Source organism: Coptis chinensis, chromosome 2, assembly GCF_015680905.1.
Source record: "Coptis chinensis isolate HL-2020 chromosome 2, ASM1568090v1, whole genome shotgun sequence".
In the NCBI taxonomy this organism is placed as follows: Eukaryota; Viridiplantae; Streptophyta; class Magnoliopsida; order Ranunculales; family Ranunculaceae; genus Coptis; species Coptis chinensis.
The window spans coordinates 73,113,656-73,135,834 of NC_141457.1; the positions used below are offsets into that span (position 1 = coordinate 73,113,656).

General features: G+C 35.3%; 1 protein-coding gene across 1 annotated transcript in view; it reads left to right on the forward strand.

Annotated features, from left to right (window-relative positions):
* The first annotated feature begins 668 nt into the window (after positions 1 to 668).
* Positions 669 to 22,179, forward strand: part of LOC147517691 (uncharacterized) — a 28,749-nt gene continuing 7,238 nt past the window's right edge. Inside the window, 28 exon segments of the mRNA XM_086593678.1 lie at positions 669 to 900; positions 1,452 to 1,635; positions 9,288 to 9,359; positions 9,463 to 9,534; positions 9,641 to 9,712; positions 9,857 to 9,928; positions 10,297 to 10,368; positions 10,466 to 10,540; positions 10,829 to 10,900; positions 10,984 to 11,055; positions 11,137 to 11,208; positions 11,294 to 11,365; positions 11,470 to 11,535; positions 11,704 to 11,769; positions 12,363 to 12,404; positions 12,586 to 12,650; positions 12,864 to 13,249; positions 13,760 to 13,958; positions 14,036 to 14,203; positions 14,333 to 14,454; positions 14,557 to 14,767; positions 14,862 to 15,093; positions 15,363 to 15,513; positions 15,605 to 16,002; positions 19,977 to 20,154; positions 20,659 to 20,758; positions 21,322 to 21,508; positions 21,909 to 21,980. Of these exon segments, the coding sequence (XP_086449804.1) occupies positions 798 to 900; positions 1,452 to 1,635; positions 9,288 to 9,359; positions 9,463 to 9,534; positions 9,641 to 9,712; positions 9,857 to 9,928; positions 10,297 to 10,368; positions 10,466 to 10,540; positions 10,829 to 10,900; positions 10,984 to 11,055; positions 11,137 to 11,208; positions 11,294 to 11,365; positions 11,470 to 11,535; positions 11,704 to 11,769; positions 12,363 to 12,404; positions 12,586 to 12,650; positions 12,864 to 13,249; positions 13,760 to 13,958; positions 14,036 to 14,203; positions 14,333 to 14,454; positions 14,557 to 14,767; positions 14,862 to 15,093; positions 15,363 to 15,513; positions 15,605 to 16,002; positions 19,977 to 20,154; positions 20,659 to 20,758; positions 21,322 to 21,508; positions 21,909 to 21,980 (3,653 nt within the window). The 5' untranslated portion in view covers positions 669 to 797.

The window sequence follows — 22,179 nt, forward strand, 5'->3', positions numbered from 1 at the left end:
TGGAATTTCTCTCCTATTAAAACAAATTATAGCACTTCTAATTAAAGCGGGAATCATTTTCCTATTAAAATGAGAATTCCTCACCTATTGAAAAAGAAAAATCTAGCATATCTAATTAAAACTGGAATTATTCTCCTATTAAAATAGGATCTCTCTCCCAATTGAAAAAGCGAGTTTTTAAAACTTAATTAAAACTTAATTTAAAACAATTTGTTAGAAAATTAAAACGGGTTAGCAACTAAAACAGTAGTCCCAATTTTTTTTAAAAACTTAAATATTTTCAATAGAGTGGTGCGTATGCACGGGTCTACAAGTAAATCACTATTGCAATTGATAAAATATATTTCTATGCCACCATATTATGCATAACCTTTTGTATTTTTAATCCAATGTTATACAAATACAATTGGTAAAAGTTCAATATCAACATAGGTATAGAACTTCTATTTCACTCTCAAATTTGTAATGGAATATTTCTTATGTTGTAATTAAGAGTGTAAAAAAAAACCGTTGACCCATTATCCGGTAGGGCACCCGATCTTCACCCGCCACCCATGGAAAAGCAGAAACAGTCTGGATAAGGGATTTAGGCTGACATTGGTAAGGAAATTGAGGCCGTCTTGTTAGACTTGATGAACTCCCACGTCAACAACTTAGTCATAAGTACCAAAGGGCCAAGAAAGCCAAGTCAAAAAGCTTCTGCTCAACTTCATTTGCTCACAAAGTTGTTATTAAGGTTTTCATTTGCTCTTCAGTTTTATTCAGAGAGCAAAGAGAAGTAGCTTTTGAAGAGATATATGAAGTTGGCAGCTGAGTTGGTTGTTTTAGTTTGTTGTGTGTATATATCTTTATTGATCATCGGATCACAAGCTCAACAACCTACTACTGATCCTTCTGAAGGTACACACCTACTTCACTACTTTGCATTGCTTACTTTCTTTTTTTATATATCTATTATGCTTTTGCAATTTACTTGAATGCATATATAGATGATTCTGGATCATTAGTTCCAAAAAAAACATGCACGTACTATGTCAACTTACAATGTTTTTGTAAATATTAGATACAAATTCATTTACTACAATAAACAAGAGGAAGTGCAATACTGTATATATTGCATCAAATTTGAAACATCCAACTCAAAACCAATTAGCTGTGACTAGAAATATAGTAGCCCCATGATCTTGTTTATTTCTATTACAAAGCACAACTAACTCTAAAGTGTCAATATTTTGACATGCCCCTTCACATGCCTACTCTGAATCTGAATTTAGAGATGAACAATTCATGTTATAACTTTAGGTAATTGGGTGGATGTATATTATTAGAATGTTTTTTAGTTGATTATTGATGTGTCGATCATATAATACTATATATTCATAATTATCAATTGTTACTTACCTTTTCTTTTGATTAACTGATTTGGCTTTGGGTGTTGTGTGACAACATAGTGAGAGCTCTTAATTCAATATTCCGAAAATGGGGAACCACGGCCAGACCTTCATGGAACAGAAGTGGAGAACCATGCAGTGGAGCTGCAGTTGACAGTACTGATATCGACAACCCCGATTTTAACCCAGGAATCAAGTGTAACTGTGTTTTCGACAGTGGAAGGACTTGCCACATCACGCGGCTGTATGTTCCATACTACCCTCAGCAATGATGCCATCAGTTTTTTTTTCTGCTCATATTATTTCCTTTGTCGTTTGACAATGTTTTAGATGTATCTATGTCACACCCCAAATTTCCAGAAAATTTAAAATAGGAAATTTCTAAGATATAAATATCTCAATCGTCACCCTATTCAATCATCTGAAAACTCAGGATGAAACGAAACTCTAATAACCTAATTTTTTCCCAAAATTAACTCAGTATAAATACCACTTACATTACACTTATTAAATACACATATGATAACTTATTTAAATATGAGTTTGATACACTTTACCTTTTAAGCTAAAGACGCCGTCTTAGGGTAGGATATTTACGTCCCTGCATACAAGATTAACGGATCCTATCTTCCTGCAAAAATAGAGTTAGACATCACAATAAAAGAATTTATCTCAACCAGTCAAATTTCCATTCAAAAATCAAAACCTCATTTAAGACATTGAAGTCTAATTGATACCACATAGCCATTTTAGAAAATATCACTTATCATTACACTAACAGGTCATTCATGACACATTTACTGAATACCTTTTTAAACCACCACATACTATCACGTACATAATTTAATACTAACATTGTACACATATATTTATCACTAAAACTAATATATAATATATAATATGATGGTTGCACTTTTGCTCAAAACTGCCTACGTATCCAAATCTTTCAAGATTGGAATCAAGCCTTACATAGCTCTTACACTTATTTGTCTCGCATAAATATCATATATCCCTATTGTAAACTTGTACTTGTGCGTTACAACTATCTATGGACTTTTAATGCTTATAAAACCCAGCCTCTTATGGGCATAAAACTAACAGGTCATTCCCGTACATTCAAGGAATCCAAACTTACATTCTCGTACACTCGAGGAATAGAACCAACCCGCAAGGCGAATACCTTAGTTTCTTTCAAGGGCGGTTTCCTACATGACTTCACTAGTCATAAATAAACATTTCTTTTTATTTCAACTAGGAGACGTGGAGAGTTATAAAGATATGGGTGACACGTGTAATTAATTTTCCTGATGTCTAAGTGTCATAGCGTCATATATCATAAAATAATTATAGTAAGAATGTACTTTCACATTTTAATTAATACACGTACCACTTATGAAAAAATATAGTCTTAGCCTAAAGCCCAACACACTAATAACCCTAGACCTATCCTAATGGACCTAATCTTAGCCAAGTCAAAGGTCAAACTTGTGTCAAACAAATGAGTCAACCTCCCAAGTCAATGTGCAGTCAACCAATCCTAAACTCATCCAACCAAAACCCAAAGACTAAGGCCCAAAGTCTTTAGCCTTTCACAAGCCCATTCTCATTAAACTTAAGCCCATATGTGAAATCGAAAAAATAAAACACTAAAGCCCACAAATATGATTTCGCCCAAGCCCAAGCCAAAGCGAAAAGAACACAATCACTGCTCTCTTCTTCTTCCTCACCAAGCACACCACCTCCACCAATCAACAACTACAACGCGACCACCAAACACCATGAAGCGGTTCATTTTGTTCCCCTTAAAACCCAACCTATTAATATAATCAACACTTTCGAATCCCTTTATCGCTCCAAAATCGCTTTTGGCTTCCATTAATGACCCCTTTCAAAGCTTCAACACCATTCAAACAACAACCAAACATATATCCATTCCCCGACATCACCCGATTACCAATTCAACCAAACCAAACCAAACTACAATATACTAACCTGCGAAACTCAATTTATTTGGCATAAACATCTTTCGGCAGTATATAACTCTTAGCTTAGACAAATAGTTCGAATTGTTATCAACACTAGTTAAAGCCATAGTTATCATGACATGTATATATATATACACAAAGGGTAACTTTGTGCATTCAGGTCGCACCTTAAAAAAATTTATTAGTTTATCTTATTTGTAAGTTCTAGAAATATAACCTTGTTTCTCTGACAGCTTCTCCACTTGGTTTTACATTACCTCTAAGACTCTAAGTTTGTGTACACTATTTCGAGTTTCTGTACACTATTTCTAGAAATGATACAAAAAAATAACAACCCCTTGTAATTACGTTCTAAGAGCCATATAATTCGAACATTATGACCCTATATAACCAAATATTTAAATGCTCAAAACTGGAACCAACCTTTAAATTTATGATTTTATTTATGATTTGGTATTTGGAGTAGTTGTTGAACACCTGAACTGCTTAACTCGGCGAGCCCTCTTAACCATACTTACCCCGACCTTCAGCACTCATATTTTTTTTTAATCTGTCTAAAACTCTTTTCTCTTTTTTCCTTTCTTTTCTGTATATATCTCTCCGGTTTTTTTAAAAAAAAAAAAACTCCGTGTGTATTCCTTTTTGTACGTTTTCAAACTCTCCTAAAAACAAGGAAGGAAGGTTTATCCCTTAACCCTACTGGGTTTCCTATCCTTACTAATATCTATCATATTTTTTTTTTATATATTATTATTATTATTATTATTATGGTACTCGGAAAAGTAAAAGAAAAACACGGGGTGTTATAATATACACACCTTAAAAGGATCTCGTCCTGAGATTCAAGGTAGAGTGTAGATTAACCAAACAAACAGTACGTCAAACAATAAATCTTTATAGAGTAGAAAGTTAACAAATTATATCCCAACAACTAAACTTTAAGTAATAATGTAGAACATGTCAGCAGGGAGATTAAATTAAACACCTCATTAAACTTTAAGTAATAATGTAGAACATGTCAGCATGGAGATTAAATTAAACACCTCATTTACAGCTTGCACCCAATAATCATTGTAAACCAATATCAGAAATGAGACATACGTGTATACGCAAGTATACACACTTTAAAAGGAATAAACGTATACAATATCATATGGATAGGCATGCTAATATGCAAATTACATACTTTGAAAGTGTGTCCATATACATATAGAACCCAAGAAATATGTGTATACACTAGTATACACAACTCAAAAGAATAAACGTAATTAGTTTCTTCAATTGCCAACACTTAAGTAAACTCATTATTTCTCAATTTAGCAAAACTCATATTCTTCGAGTTAAATCATACTAAGAAGGCAAGGTAGTTCCTCTCACACCGAGGCAGTTAGTTCCACTCTTAGTATTTCCCAACTAATTCAAGGCGTTTAACAATACATATACATATAATAATTTCCTTTTCAACGATCCTCCCTGTCAAAACTATTCGTTTAAAAACTCATATGTTTCATCCACCATCTTGGTGTTTACAAATATATCAACATTTTTCTGGTGTGTCTCCACCTAACACCACATGTTGAAATTGAATATGTAAAGCGTATAGGCTGATTCATATCATCAACGACCTATACTATGTCCACCATCACATAGGATCAAACACCTACAATGTGAGGCATGCACACTGGCTCACACACCAACGATATGTAAGTATACACTGGTTCACACACCAACGATGCATACAAGCTCTCTACCATCACATAGGATCAAACACCAACGATGTGTGGTATGCACACTGGATCACACTCCAACGGTGTACATGTATACACTGGATCAAACTCCAACGATGCATACAGAGAGATATTATGTATATTGGATCACACACCAACGATATACATAACTTGGACAATATCAACAATTCCAAATCCAACCTTTATCAAAGGGTTTATTTATTCCAATTTACTCAAAAATAACAATTTCTTCTTTAGCCAATACTTACTTAAAATAGAAAACTCCGTTAGGAAAACAACACTATAACATGCTAAACAATTTCGATTATAAATTTCATAAGAAACTAACCGTTAAAACAACCAGTATTTTATTTTCATAATCATATGATAAATTCTTACATGCTAAGTACCAATAGAGGAACTAGTAAACAACCAAATTAACATACCTAACATTAACCAGTGCAGTTCTTAACATAGTGTCCCAACTGTCCACATTTATAACATTTGCTTACTAGTTCATTTGGTTTAGAACATCTTCGAATAGTATGCCCAACTTCCCCGCAGTTCAAACAATTATCATTAAATTTCTTTAACGAAGTACTAACGTTCTTATTCACATGCTTACTTGTTTGCCTATTATATGGGTGATGCCGACTTTTTCTCTGCCTTTGACGTGGTTGACTAGAAATAAGGTGTAAGCTGACTTGTTTTGGGGCATTCTCTTTAAACCTCTCATCTTTGGGTTCATTATCCAATTGTTCATATTTTAATACCAAATCTAACACGCGATCGAAAGTTTCTGAATCAAAGGGTATCAAATAACTTCGATAGATATGGCTCTAGTCCATGGATGAATTTCTGGTTCTTCTTTACTTGGGTATCCACTAGATAAGGAGCATACCTCGATAGTTCATTGAACTTAGTCACATACTCCACAATAGTTTTCCCTCTTTGGGTCAGATTAAAAATCTCAGTTAATTGCTCCTTAACAACATTAGGAACAAACCTTCATTCAAATCTTAACTGGAAGTCCTCCTAAGTCATAGTTCTTACATCCACATTATCCTTGATAGACCTCCACCAAAATAAAGTTGACCCCTCCAACTGGTGAGAAGCCAATTCCTGCTTCTGCATCTCAGTGAGTTGCATCTTAGCAAACACGGACTCACACATATTAACCCATTTCTCAGCATCAATGGCCCTTTCTCTCCCTTGAACTTCTGACCTCCTAAAGTTGCAAAATCCTTGTTTCTCCTAGCAAAAGGATCACCTAGATTAGCATGTTGACCACTCTGAATGGTTTGCACCATCTGAGTTAATATTGCTCCAAAATCAACAGATATGGTATTACTTCCAGTACCAGTAATGTCATTGTCATCTCCAGCCATGACCCTAAAATAAAACGGACTTCTATTAGTACTCCAAACATCTTAAACTCAAACACACCCAATAGCCACATTCCGAGGATCACCTAGACCTTCCAAATCTAGGCTAACCTGGCTTTGATACCAAATTGTCACACCCCAAATTTCCAGAAAATTTAAAATAGGAAATTTCTAAGATATAAATATCTCAATCGTCACCCTATTCAATCATCTGAAAACTCAGGATGAAACGAAACTCTAATAACCCAATTTTTTCCCAAAATTAACTCAGTATAAATACCACTGACATTCCACTTATTAAATACACATATGATAACTTATTTAAATATGAGTTTGATACACTTTACCTTTAAGCTAGCACGTCGTCTTAAGGTAAGATATTTACGTCCCTGCATATAAGATTAACGGATCCTACCCTCCCGTAAAAATAGAGTTAGACATCACAATAAAAGAATTTATCTCAACCAGTCAAATTTCCATTCAAAAATCAAAACCTCATTTAAGACATTGAAGTCTAATTGATACCACATAGTTCGTCCCGCATTTTAGGAAATATCACTTATCATTACACTAACAAGTCATTCATGACACATTCACTAAATACCTTTTTAAACCACCACGTACTATCACGTACACAATTTAATACTAACATTGTACACATATATTTATCACTAAAACTAATATATAATATGTAATATGGTGGCTGCACTTTTGCTCAAAACTGCCTACGTATCCAAATCTTTCAAGATTGGAATCAAGCCTTACGTAGCTCTTACACTTATTTGTCTCGCATAAATATCATATATCCCTATTGTAAACTCGTACTTGTGCGTTACAACCATCTATGGACTTTTAATGCTTATAAAACCCAGTCTCTTATGGGCATAAAACTAACAGGTCATTCCCGTACATTCAAGGAATCCAAACCTACATTCTCGTACACTCGAGGAATAGAACCAACCTGCAAGGCGAATACCTTAGTTCCTCTCTAGGGCGGTTTCCTACATTACTTCACTAGTCATAAATAAACATTTCTTTTTATTTCAACTAGGAGACGTGGAGAGTTATAAAGATATAGGTGACACATGTAATTAATTTTCCTGATGTCTAAGTGTCATAGCGTCATATATCATAAAATAATTATAGTAAGAATGTATTTTCACATTTTAATTAATACACGTACCGCTTATGAAAAAATATAGTCTTAGCCTAAAGCCCAACACACTAATAACCCTAGACCTATCCTAATGGACCTAATCTTAGCCAAGTCAAAGGTCAAACTTGGTCAAACAGTCAGAGTCAACCTCCCAAGTCAACAGCAGTCAACCAATCCTAAACTCATCCAACCAAAAACCCAAAGACTAAGGCCCAAAGTCTTTAGCCTTTCACAAGCCCATTCTCATTAAACTTAAGCCCATATGTGAAATCGAAAATAAAACACTAAAGCCCACAAATATGATTTCGGCCCAAGCCAAGCCAAACGAAAAGAACAGAATCGCTGCTCTTCTTCTTCCTCACCAAGCACACCGCCTCCACCGATCAACGACCACAACGCGACCACCAAACACCATGAAACGGTTCATTTTTGTTCCCCCTTAAAAAACCAACCTATTAATATAATCAACACTCGAATCCCTCACTGCTCCAAAATCGCTTTTGACGCCCATGACCTTTTCAAAGCTTCAACACCACTCAAACAACAACCAAACATATATCCATTCCCCTACATCACCCGATTACCAATTCAACCAAACCAAACCAAACTACAATATACTAACCTGCGAAACTCAATTTATTTGGCATAAACATCTTTCGGCAGTATATAACTCTTAGCTTAGACAAATAGTTCGAGTTGTTATCAACACTAGTTAAAGCCATAGTTATCATGACATATATATATATATACAAAGAGTAACTTTGTGCATTCAGGTCGCACCTTAAAAAAATTTATTAGTTTATCTTACTTGTAAATTCTAGAAATATAACCTTGTTTCGATAGCTTCTCCACTTGGTTTTACATTACCTCTAAGACTCTAACTTTCTGTACACTATTTCTAGAGATGATAAAAAAAATAACAACCCCTTATAATTACGTTCTAAGAGCCATATAATTCGAACATTATGACCCTATATAACCAAATATTTAAATGCTCAAAACTGGAACCAACCTTTAAATTTATGATTTGGTATTTGGAGTAGTTGTTGAACACCTGAACTGCTCAACTCGGCCAGCCCTCGTAACCATACTTACCCCAACCTTCAGCACTCGTATTTTTTTTTTTATCTGTCTAAAACTCTTTTCTCTTTTTTCCTTTCTTTTCTGTATATATCTCTCCGCGTTTTTTTTTGAAAAAAAACTCCGTGTGTATTCCTTTTTGTTTTCAAACTCTCCTAAAAACAAGGAAGGAAGGTTATCCCTTAACTCTACTGGTTTCCTATCCTTGCTAATATCCATCCTAGGAAAAGTAAAAGAAAAACACGGGGTGTTATAATCTAGGTTCTAACTTGCAACTGAAATACAGAAACAAATCAATTAAAAGAATGATAAAGTAACTTTTACTCATGTACTAGTGCAAGAAAATTCTCAAATAATACACACTGAATAATATTCATGAGGGGATTCTCCAGTTAGTAGAGGTTTAGGGGTCTTTGATCAAGCATGCATTCACCCAAAAGGCGGCAACTTACTAATAATAGATAAATGATTAAAATATTTTCTTGTTTTGGTATGTGATATGTCAATAAGAGATGTATGCATCATGTATTCCTAATACAAATTGGATTATTTGAAATTTTCAGGAGGGTATATGCATTGAATGTGGTAGGAGTAATTCCAGAAGAGCTCACAGATTTGACTTTCCTAACCTTCATGTATAAATTCTCTCTCTACAAGCAAATCCTTTCTTCATTCAAAGAAGCCTTCCTACTTGGTATAAAGTCTTCATTGATTTTTTACTTTCATTTATTTATGCAGAAAGCTGGACCAAAATTACTTAACAGGTCCCTTGCCAGCATTTCTTGGCAATTTATTGTCGTTGGAGCTCTTGTAAGTTTCGACATTCTTAGTAGTCATTAGTCATTACAAGGTGTTATATAATATAACCATTCTTTTCCTTTCTTTCTTCCATTCGTTTTGTTTTTTGTTTCATTAGGTCACTTGCTCATAATGCATTATCTGGGACCATTCCAGCAGAGTTGGGAAGACTAAGAAATTTACGTGTATTGTAAGATATTGAACAATTTGATGATGAAAATTTTAGAGGATTATTTATATTGTTACTATTTCATGCTACACTGAAGTACTACTGGATAGGTGTAATAGACTCGGAAATCCAAAAAGCAATTGTTTTCTCCCAATGTTTTTCCAGGTCTTTTGGTTCAAATAACTTCTCTGGGCCACTTCCTTCGGAGCTTGGATCTTTAGTCAACCTCGAGCAAATGTATGTTCTTCCTTACAAAACCTAAACTAGGGTAGACATAAGTCATTTTAAACTGTCATGTAGGGGTCCTATCCGCTTGTTTAGCAGGATGTTCCCTTTCAAGTAGTGCTCTGTAACAGCTATGCTGGATCTCGGAGACTAAATAGTTATGACGACCCCAATCATCATTGATTGAACTCACATAATATGCAAAAGAACAAACTAAAGAAATAATGTACTCCAGATGAAAATTGTTGCAGCACCCTTGTGCTGTGCTGGTTCCTCAAAATCATCTAAATGGAAATGCAATATGATTGTTTGTGACGGTGGTTGGTGGAGGTGCCTTGTTGAAAATTGAGTATTTATTTTATAATATCTTTAATCTGCAGTTACATAAACAGTGCTGGTGTGAATGGAGAGATTCCTTCAACATTTTCCAATCTTGTAAACATGCAAACCATGTAAGATATTATTACCTCTAGTTTTTTGCTCTTTAGTTCAGTAGATATCGAGTATATCTTTTTTTCCTTTTACAGTGAAGAATTGTATGAGTTTCAGGTGGGCAGCAGGTACTCCTTTGACAGGAGTTATACCCGACTTCATTGGAAGATATTGGACAAAACTTACGTCTTTGTAAGTTAGGATTTTTATTTTCAATTTAAACTTCTTTTGGAACTTTTGATCATCTGTCCATCTTTCCACAAGTTTGTTGTCTCCAAATGTGAATGCTTGACTCAGCTCAAAAGTCCATTGAGTTGAGTCCACTGATTGGCTGATTATGCTTGGTTGGTTTCTCTACTATTCTAGGCTTCGACAAATTTTTTCTGTATGAATTCTGAAAGTTGTCTTGTTTACCAAAGTTGTGTACCTTTTTACTTACTTGATGTATTAACACTACGTTTTACTCAAACTGTTGTGCAGGAGATTTGAAGGAAACTCTTTTGAAGGTCCAATACCATCCAGCTTTTCAAATTTGACTTCATTGAACGATCTGTATGTGGTTCTAGGTCACTTCCCAACTTCAATTTTTTCTCGCACAGTGTATTTATATACTGATTACACTATCTAATGTTTAGGCGTATAAGTGATTTGTACAATGTGACTTCATCGCTGGATTTTGTGAGAGACATGAAGGATTTAAATGTCTTGTAAGTCAGCTAGCACACTTTCAAGTAATCAGTAGTACTGCATTATGGGTCACTGAATCTCACATACTCCTTGATTTGTAGAGTCTTGAGACATACTTTGCTTTCTGGAAATATTCCTTCCAACATTGGAGAATACCAAAAATTACAGAGATTGTGAGTGAAAACTAGTTTAAGTTTTAGTTTCCATTCGATATGTTTTGGTTCCCAGCTGTTGTTATAAGTTTTCTTCTTTATATAGGGACTTCAGCTTCAACAATTTAACTGGACAGATCCCTAGCGCTATATTCAATCTGACTTCACTCTCTAATTTGTAAGAATCTCTTACAGTCCTTCAAATGCCTAATTTTTTCCGTTTCTTTCTTCTTAGTAGGATTTAATACTGTGTATTTACCCTGACATTGATTTAATGAGCAGGTTTCTTGGGAACAATAGCTTATCTGGTACTATTCCTCCTGAAAAGCTTCCGTCACTTCTCACCATGTAACTCCTAATTCTTCTTCTTATTATTTTTTTTGAGAAAAGTTTCTTCGGTTCCTTGAGTGCATTTATCATCACTTGTTAACAATTTACTTACAATTACAGCCATACTTATTTTTCTTCATTAAATAAATCAGATCATAATGACCTTGCCTATATGATTATGTGCAGAGATTTGTCATACAACAGACTATCAGGAAGTTTACCACCTTGGGAAACCCAGAGAAATCTATCACTGTATGTCTGATGATATAACAAACTTGTTTCTGTAACCTACATTTCTACACCTATGCATTTCTCTATTTTAGTATTTACTGCTCATTATCTTTTCGTAGACTAGCGTAAAATCCCTCTTTATTTCTCCTTTCTTATTCTTTTCTTGCAATAGCAATGGTTTCTAGTTATCAGGAATAGAACGTGCTACAAACTTCTGCAGCTCAGTAAACTTTATAATCATATAAATAGTAGAGGAACAATGAATCAAGTGATCAAGAAAAATGTCAGGAGTATTTTATTTCTTTTTTAAGCTAACTAAACTAAGAAACATGTCAGTAAAATGTGGCATACCTACACATTATTATTTTTTATGAACTTGCTCTGTCAGGCAATATAATATCCAAATGCCACATTTCTAATGATTAAGAAAGGACTGAATTTCAAAGATTTATATTCCACTGCCATTTAATTTTTATTTTTCCATGAGCATGTATTCGATAAGAATCACAATATATAACTTACTCGGAAATCCTTTGATTTCGTAATTCATGATATTAATGTTTAGAATGATCCCTGGTATACTTACAATAGCTTCCTGCACACTGTCTTATCAGGAATGTGGTAGCTAACAACTTGACGTTTTCCTCAAACAATGGGTAAGCAACTGTGCATTTTAAGTTTTTGAACAAATTTCTGAAAAGTGAAAACAAAATTTGTCAGCAGGGCAACAGTGCTTTTGTTGCCTCTAAATGTTATCGTATATTTGTTGTTTTCATTTATTGCAATCAATTGTTTTCCTCTACATCAAGTTCTGATCATGTTCCTATCATGTAACAGTGCCTTGGCTTCAGGACTAAATTGCCTTCAAAGACAATTTCGTTGTAATAGTGACCCTCCACGCTGTAAGAACTCTTCAGTTTCATCACTAGCATGTATTAGGAAACATGTCACTGCTGCATGCATTTACTTTGTAGGAGCTTCTAATAATTTGTCCATCAGCAAGATATGACACACAGTATCACATTCCAGGCAGTACATGACAATTAAAAATCTTAATGGATTAAGGTTCTTCCACTAGAATGAAGATAATACAACTTCCTTTCTCTGGTCTGCAGATTCCTCCTTTGCAATCAAATGTGGTGGCCCAGAGAAGACATCTCGTGATGGAACAGTTTATGAGAGTGAAAATTCAAATGTTGGCCCAGCATCATATTATGTAACAGATACTAGAAGATGGGCAGTCAGTAATGTAGGACTTTTTGCTGAAAGAAGTGTCAACCTTTCATACGTTGAAACCGACATGGGGCAAGCTACAGGTACTTTAGATCCAGAGCTGTTCCAGACAGCAAGGCTGTCCCCTGGATCACTAAGATACTATGGCCTAGGTCTTGAGAATGGAATTTACAACGTAAACCTGCAGTTTGCAGAGACTGGTTTTCCTCCTGCAAGTTCAAGAACTTGGCAGAGTCTGGGAAGGCGTGTTTTTGATATATATCTACAGGTAGGCATTTTTTTTTTAAAAAAAAAGCATTTTCTTCAGGCCTTACAAGTTTTTTTAATCGTTCCAGAAGAGGAGATGGTTAAGAAGGCCTTACAATTTTGACAATGTTCTTTAAGAAATATGTATGTATCTCTAGAAAAAGAGTGGCCCTGAGATTACCAAATGTATCCACCTTGGCCATATAATGTTACGTGTGTGGACTTTGAGATTAGCCTTTATCTAAAAAATCCGCAACTCAGTGATATTCCTAATTTAAATGTCTACAATATTCTTGGTTTTAAAATGTTTAGCAATTAAAGTTACTGAATCAATCGTAATAAAACATTGCCATCGATAGAAATGGTGAAAAGATTTAGATATTGCTGATTCATTGGAGTTTATAGATGCTATTCCAACCCACTTCCTTTTAATTATAACATATCTAATTTGTATCTTGATGATTATTATTATTATACAAGAAAAGTGAATGAGTATTCTAATGTTTCTGAAACATACTTATTTATGTGCCAGGGGGGGCTGCGTGTCAAGGACTTTGACATAAGAAGGGAGGCTGGTGGTTCCGTAAACCGAGCTGTTCAAAGATTATACAAAGTTCGGGTATCTGAGAACTTCCTTGAGATTCATCTCTTCTGGGCTGGAAAGGGTACCTGCTGCATACCTGTACAAGGTTATTACGGACCATCCATTTCGGCTATCAGTGTTACACCTGGTAAATAGTGAACAGACTGTAAATGCTAATGGTGTCAATTACTTGTGCCACTACTCTGACTATTTAGCTACTATCAGATTTCAAACCAACTGTCAGTAACCGTCCACCTACGGGTTCAAAAACTTCAAATAATAGGACTGGCATGATTGTTGGTGTCACAGTCTCCATTGGGCTTCTGAGCATTATATGTGCTATCACTATCTTTTATTTTAGAAGGAAAAGATCAAGAAGCAAAGAAGACGATGGTAAGTACTTCCTTACAATCAATAAACGAAGTAGGATACGTCATTTTGGAAAACAAAATTAATTTTTTCTTCCTTTGTTTCTGGAAGTACGTATTACAATATATACTTCGTGTTCTCATTGATTTCCAGAGCTTCTATGGGCCATAGACAATAAGCCAAATATTTTCAGTTATGCTGAGCTGAGAACTGCTACAGAAGACTTCAGTCCAAGAAATAAGTTAGGAGAGGGAGGATTTGGACCTGTTTATAAGGTAATATCGAAGTATAGTTGGATTTTCAAACAAGAACTTATGCACCTGTAAACATACATGTGTGTGTATACTAGCGACTTATTAGCATTTATCATCCCACAGGGAATGCTGTCTGATGGGAGAGAAATAGCCGTGAAGAAACTCTTAGTACCATCTCACCAAGGAAAGAGTCAATTTGTTGCAGAGATTTCCATAATTTCTTCTGTCCACCATCGCAACCTCATAAAATTGTATGGATGTTGCATTGAAGCAGAGAACAGACTCCTTGTTTATGAATATCTTGAAAATAAAAGCCTTGATCAAGCACTCTTTGGTAAGCAATCTGAACTGTGCGCGCTTTTTGTTTAATTGCATCTTAAGAGCTATTCTTAACATTCGTTCATTGAACGGGTCCAACTGCCATGCAGGAAAGACTGTTTTACATTTAGATTGGCCAACACGCTACAACATATGCTTGCAAGCAGCACAAGGTTTAGCTTATCTTCATGAGGAATCAAAGCCCAGGATTGTGCACAGAGATGTGAAGGCTAGTAACATTTTACTTGATATTGCCCTGAACCCCAAAATTTCAGATTTTGGTTTGGCAAAGCTTTATGATGACAAGAAAACTCACATTAGCACAAGAGTCGCAGGGACAATGTAAGAGCTCTTCTGACACTTCCATTATGTGGTTTTGATTCCTAGTACCCCATCAGAGTTGGTTTACAAACAAGTGTACTGATGGTGCTTGAATGCTAGACAATCCAACTTCTGGCTGATGCTGCAGTACAGAAGTCGATTAGTATACACAACAGATACACGCTTTTAATTTAATGTTTTCAGGTCTTTTCTTTCGTTTTTCATTTTTTAAACCAGTATTGAATTAGTAATTACCCCCAAATTAAAATATTGTTGGATGTTTATTGAAGTGGCTATCTCGCCCCCGAGTATGCTATGCGTGGCCATCTAACGGAGAAGGCTGATGTGTTTGGCTTTGGGGTTGTGACCTTAGAAATTTTATGCGGGCGTCCAAATTCTGTCGCAAACTTGGAACCAGAAAGGATATATCTTCTTGAATGGGTATGAAAAGTATAAGTGGTTCATGTTATTTCTTTGGGGCTACTAATATTGCAATTTTAATACGTTGTATTGTTTTCTCATGATCTTTTAGGCCTGGAGTTTGTATGAAACTAATCGAGGCTTGGAGCTGGTGGATCCAACATTAAGCAGTTTCAACAAAGAAGAAGCCATTCGGATGCTAGGAATATCTCTTTTGTGTACTCAAGCATCACCAAATCTCCGGCCTCCAATGTCACGAGTAGTGAGCATGCTGACAGGAGACGTCGAAGTGAGCACTGTTACATCGAAGCCAGGTTATTTGACCGATTGTCAGTTCACAGATGCCACAACCTTTGTGAGCGAGGATGGAACTTTAGGATCAATGACATCCCAAGCTCCCTATAGTAGCCAATTTGACTCATCATCAAATGCAAGTATGGTGTTTGGTGCAGATAACTCTCCAGCAGTGGACAGTCAGCCGATACTACACGAGATAATTGGTGAAGGAAGGTGAAAATAATTTCGTCTCGTTATTCATGTTTATTGATACTAGATGTACTGTTGCTACTTCCCACTGATGTACATTATCAGACTCATTTTTACCAAAGAAGGAAGAGTATGAAGAGCCAAAAGAAAATAAAAAGAGAAAGTTGAACCTTTTTTCTGTATCCACTGCCACTATCAAATTTGGATTATGTCTGAGAATCGATTTCAAGTATTCATTTTTCATTCTCAACACAAACCAATTAATTACAATAATATCCAATTTGATCATGTGTCGGGTAGTCTAGATTTATCTTTTCTTTCTTAATGTTCCGTTTCCAATGGTGTAAACCCATTCCGCTGCGCAATTCCTAACCAGATTAGCTCTTAAAGATCATGAGACTATTCATGTTCTTTTCCCCAAGTAGTCGTTGGGACTTCAAGCAAATCGGCGTCCCTACAGAAACGGCCATTCATGAACATAGTGGAACCAGCGTGCCCTTGACTTTAGGCATGAACAAAAGAGAGTTGTTGGCAAAGGAGTCTATGAGTTGTGGTATTGATTCAATTTGGATTGTGTTCATGAACATAAAGCTCATACCTTCTGGGCTTCTGGCGATGGTTGGCGCGTCCAGAAGGGGCTCCTTGGTGTCTCATCGGACGACAAGAGTATGCCTAAGAAGTGGACAAAGGGGTCCTACACTTGATCATATAATGCTTGTCAGGCCCAACTGCCCAAGTATAACTGTTCCATCATTCATGGCTTGTTAGACTGTTCACCTCGAAGACAATGATGGTAACATTTTTTCCATGTTGATTCAAGACTGGTTCATTTGATACGTACGTTAACGCATTTCATAGGCTGCTTGATGATCTCTATCCCGAAAGGTGTTGATAAACCTGTTGCTACTCTTGCTGATAAGCGTTAAAATGCTAATGAATGGGTGATATGGTCCCTGAGGGATATCCATACAAAGGAGTGGGTGAAGCAATATTTTATTTCCGTAAAATGCCCAACCAATTATTCTTCCCGCACCATGATTTCTGACCGGTCCAAATATCCTTTCGGCACCAAGCATTCTGCCAGACAAGACCTCAAGTTTATTGGAACCTTGAAAGATGGAAGATTGATGGTGTTTCTGCTTTCTTCTGGCAGTGAAGCTATTTGCCATTATGCTTATGATGTAGAGAAGCAAGAGATGAAAAGACTATAAAATTTGAAGACAAAGCAATCGTTCCAATATGTGCAACACGTTAACAGCCTCGCGTCTTGCTGAAGACATTATGTAGCAACGTGTCCATGTGTGAACCCTTGTTTAGTACCATAACTGTTATTTTTATGGTTCTGGCTCGTATTTTGGGTTTGTCCAATGCAATGTATTTTTGGTTTGTTTGTCACTATTTTACTACATTCTTGAAGCTCTTTTGAGTTTTGGTTATGTACTTATGTAGTAAGTAATTTTTTGTTGATAATCACTTTATTTTATTTTTCCATATATAGGATCTCACTTCCTCTTGGCAAAGGGACTAACATAATATCTAAGGGTATTTTTTGAGCTCTATTAAAATTCTACATCATCTCCTATTAAAACGGAATTTCTCTCCTATTTGAAAAATGAAAATCTTTTTTTACAACGGGAATTCCTCTCCTATTATAACAACAGGAACTTCTCTCATATTAAAACAAATTATAGCATTTCTAATTAAAGCGGGAATTATTTTCCTATTAAAATGAGAATTCATCACCTATTGAAAAGGAAAAATCTAGTATATCTAATTAAAACTAGAATTATTCTCCTATTAAAATAGGATCTCTCTCCCAATTGAAAAAACGAGTTTTTAAAACTTTATTTAAAACAATTTGTTAGAAAATTAAAACTGGTTAGCAACTAAAACAGTAGTCCCAATTTTTTTAAAAAAACTTAAATGTTTTCAAAAGAGCCGATGCGTATGTACATGCCTACAAGCTAGTAAATCACTATTGCAATTGATAAGATATATTTCTATGCCACCATATTATGCATAACCTTTTGTATTTTTAATCCACTGTTATACAAATACAATTGGTAAAAGTTCAACATCAACATAGGTATAGAACTTCTATTTCACTTTCAAATTTGTAATGGAATATTTCTGATGTTGTAACTACTAGCTAGGAGTGTAAAAAAAAACCGTTGACCCATCATCCGGTAGGGCACCCGGTCTTCACCCGCCACCCAAATCCACACCGACCCGAAAACAGACGCATCCCACCCTTCCACCGTTTTTACGCGGTCGAGCTATGAGTGTAGGTTCTATGTTCAAACCTGACCCGCACCGTGTCAAAACTCAAAAGCCGTTGACCCGCACAATTTCAAAACTCAAGTCTAATATTTTTATATTTTCTTTTAACGTTTGTAGAAATTTGGGAGATATTAACACAAACTTATGAGTTCAACATCAATTTCAAATATTTAAGTTTGAACATTGGGCAAATATCAAAAGTTCAAATTCAACTTTCGAATTTTTAGAAATTAATTATTTATTTTTGTATTAATTTCGAATTCTTTTAGTTTATATTTTATTGTTTTGTATCATAGATCCTCGCTCCCATATTCATTTTATCATGTTATGGAAAATAATCAATTTACAAATGGTAAATCACGATAAAGAAGTTTCAAATTTGTAGATATGGTTTTGGGTTCAAGTTCAAGTTTTTTTTATTTTTGTTTATTTTTCATTGATTGATTCAATTTTTTTCTCTATGTTGTGAATTGGAAATATATTACTTGTAGAATTTGAATTTTTTTTTTGTTGAAATTGGCTAAAATGATTTCCATCCGACCTGGATGACTCGCCCAAAACCTACCCCGTAAGCTAACCCAACAAGCCGGGTGATGGTACTAAGACATGACACTTTAACCCACCCCATCAGGGACCACTGGATTTGTATTCCCCTAGACCCACCCCGCCCCAACCCATCACTATTTGACCCACCCCACCCCATATTACACCCCTAGTTGCAGCTGCAAGGATTATACGTGCTATGATATTCAAAATGTTTATACGTGAGGTGAGATTAAAGATATTCTTACATGAAGTTCTAATTAAGAAGAACTCTAGATTTGGAATGTTTGTCTATCTCATGAAGAATTTGTAGCAGTATTAGTATATTGCCTGTGTCGTACGACACTAAAAAACCCAACCGAAACCGACTAAAAAAACTCTAATTGAAACCTAGTAGAAACCCGACAAAAAACACCCAACCGAAGCCCACTAAAAGCCCAGTTGTATTTGTTGACTTTAATAATGATATAACACTCTTGTTCCACACTATTAAACGACTCACACCTCATAAACTTTTAGATTCTCCACATCATAAGCTAGATCCAAAGGTCATCCAACACAACTCTTCTTTATTATTTCTACACTATATGATAGCCGGATCTTTAGGAGGAAAATTTCTCAACCGAACTATGTATTTGTAATATTTATATTTTATGATTTTAGAACCACCTCCCTTAATTATTCTAATCAGCTCCCTCATTTTTAAACAATTTACCTAAAAACTCTCTCACTTTATTGAAATTAGAATTAGCTTCATATTATTTAAAATAATTTAGAAAACCTCATTAACGTCACTCAAATTATATTCAATCCCTCCTAATGTTTTTATATTATTTTTTAGATTATAACTAGAATTCAAAAAATCATACTATCAGAGAGATGTTAGAGCGACAGGTTTAAAAATTTGAAAAAACACCGATGCGTAGCACGATTCGCATACTCGTATAGATGTGATCTATCAATCAAATTCCCCCTTTAATGGACTAAGTAGAGGTTAGTAGGTTACTCAGAGTTGTACAAGATTTAAGAATATATCTCTACCAAGTAGAGAAGTAGAAATATTTGAAGAATGATTTCCCATGAGAGTACGTCTAGAAAAGTAGAAACTAGAAACTGTCTGCTTTGGTTTGGAATTTTGGAGTTTGGATAAGGGATTAAGGCCTAACTTTGGTCAGGAAATTGAGACATCTTGTTAGACTTGATAAACTCCGACGTCAACAACTAGTCATTAAAAATGGTGCACTTGTTAGACTTGATAAACTCCGACGTCAACAACTAGTCATTAAAAATGGTGCACTTGTTAGACTTGATAAACTCCGACGTCAACAACTAGTCATTAAAAATGGTGCACTTGTTAGACTTGATAAACTCCCACGTCAACAACTTAGTCATTAAAAATGGTGCGGCCCCTCCCCTCATTCAAAACCCAAGTCTAGTTTGTGCTTTTCACACTCAACGAGTCAGCAATTGTTTTGTTTTAGACTTTAGTTAAATTATTTATGTGAAGATTGACTTTAAGAATAAAATTAGTTCTTACAACAATGACCATAATGGTTGCCAAACGCCCCCCCCCATGGAAAAGCAGAAACGGTCTGGAGGCTGACATTGGTAAGGAAATTGAGGCCGTCTTGTTAGACTTGATAAATTCCCACGTCAACAACTTAGTCCTTAAAAATGGTGGGTCCCTCCCTCCCTTCATTCCAAGTCCCACTTTTATAAAAGACTCAACAACCAAACCAACAATGCTACGTTCTTAGTACCAAAGGGCCAGGAAAGCCAAGTCAAAAAGCTTGTGCTCAACTTCATTTGCTCACAAAGTTGTTATTGAGGTTTTATTCAGAGAGCAAAGAGAAGTAGCTTTTGAAGAGATATATGAAGTTTTTAGTTTGTTGTGTGTATATATGTTTACTGATCATCAGATCACAAGCTCAACAAGCTACTACTGATCCTTCTGAAGGTACACACCTACTTCACTACTTTGCATTGCTCACTTTCTTTTTTTTATATATCTGTTATGCTTTTGCAATTTACTTGAATGCATATATAGCTGATTCTGGATCATTAGCATTTCCAAAAAAAAAACATGCACTATATCAACTTACAATGTTTCTGTCAGAGCAGAAATGCAAACACTAGATACAAATTCATTCAGTACAATAAACAAGAGGAAGTGCAATATTACATAAAATTTGAAGCATCCAACTCAAAACCAATTAGCTATGACTAGGAGTAGAGTAGCCCCATGATCTTGTTTATTTCTATAACAAATTAAGCACAACTAACTCTGAAGTGTCCAATATTTTGACACCCCCCTTCACATGCCTACTCTGAATCTGAATTTAGGGATGGACAATTCATGTTATAAGTTTAGGTAATTGGGTGGATGTATATTATTAGAATGTTTTTTAGTTGATTATTGATGTGTCGTTCATATAATACTATATATTCATAATTATCAATTGTTACTTACCTTTTCTTTTGATTAACTGATTTGGCTTTGGGTGTTGTGTGACAACATAGTGAGAGCTCTTAATTCAATATTCCGAAAATGGGGAATCACGGCCAGTCGGGCCAGACCTTCGTGGAACATAAGTGGAGATCCATGCAGTGGAGCTGCAGTTGACAGTAGTACTGATATCGACACCCCCGATTTTAACCCAGGAATCAAGTGTATCTGTGGTGGAAGGACTTGCCACATCACGCGCCTGTATGTTTCATACTACCCTCACCATTGATGCCATCAGCTTTTATTTTCCGCTCATATTATCTCCTTTGTTGTTTGACAATGCTTTAGATGTTTCTCGGTTCTAACTAGCAACTAAAATACAGAAACAAATCAATTAAAAGAATGATAAAGTAACTTTTACTCCTTAGGTACTAGTGCAAGAAAATTCTCAAACAACACATATTGAATAATATTCACGAGGGGATTCTTCAGTTAGTAGAGATTTAGGGGTCTTTGATCAAGCATGCATTCACCCAAAAGGGGGCAACTTACTAATAATGGATAAAATATTTGCTTGTTTTAATTTGGTATGTGATATGTCAATAAGAGATGTATGCATCATGTATTTCCTAACACAAATTGGATTATTTGAAATTTTCAGGAGGGTATATGAATTGAATGTGGTAGGAGTAATTCCAGAAGAGCTCACAAATTTGACTTCCCTAACCTTCATGTATATTCTCTCTCTACAAGCAAATCCTTTCGTCATTCAAATAAATCTTCCTACACTATTAAGTTTTCATTGATTTTTTACTTTTATTTATGGGTTATTTAGCTCTTGGTCCTCCCAATAATAGGGGTATTTGCGTTGGGTCCAAATTTTTTGGTTTATTAGTTTTAGGTCCTCCCTACCGTTAGTTGACCACGGTGAC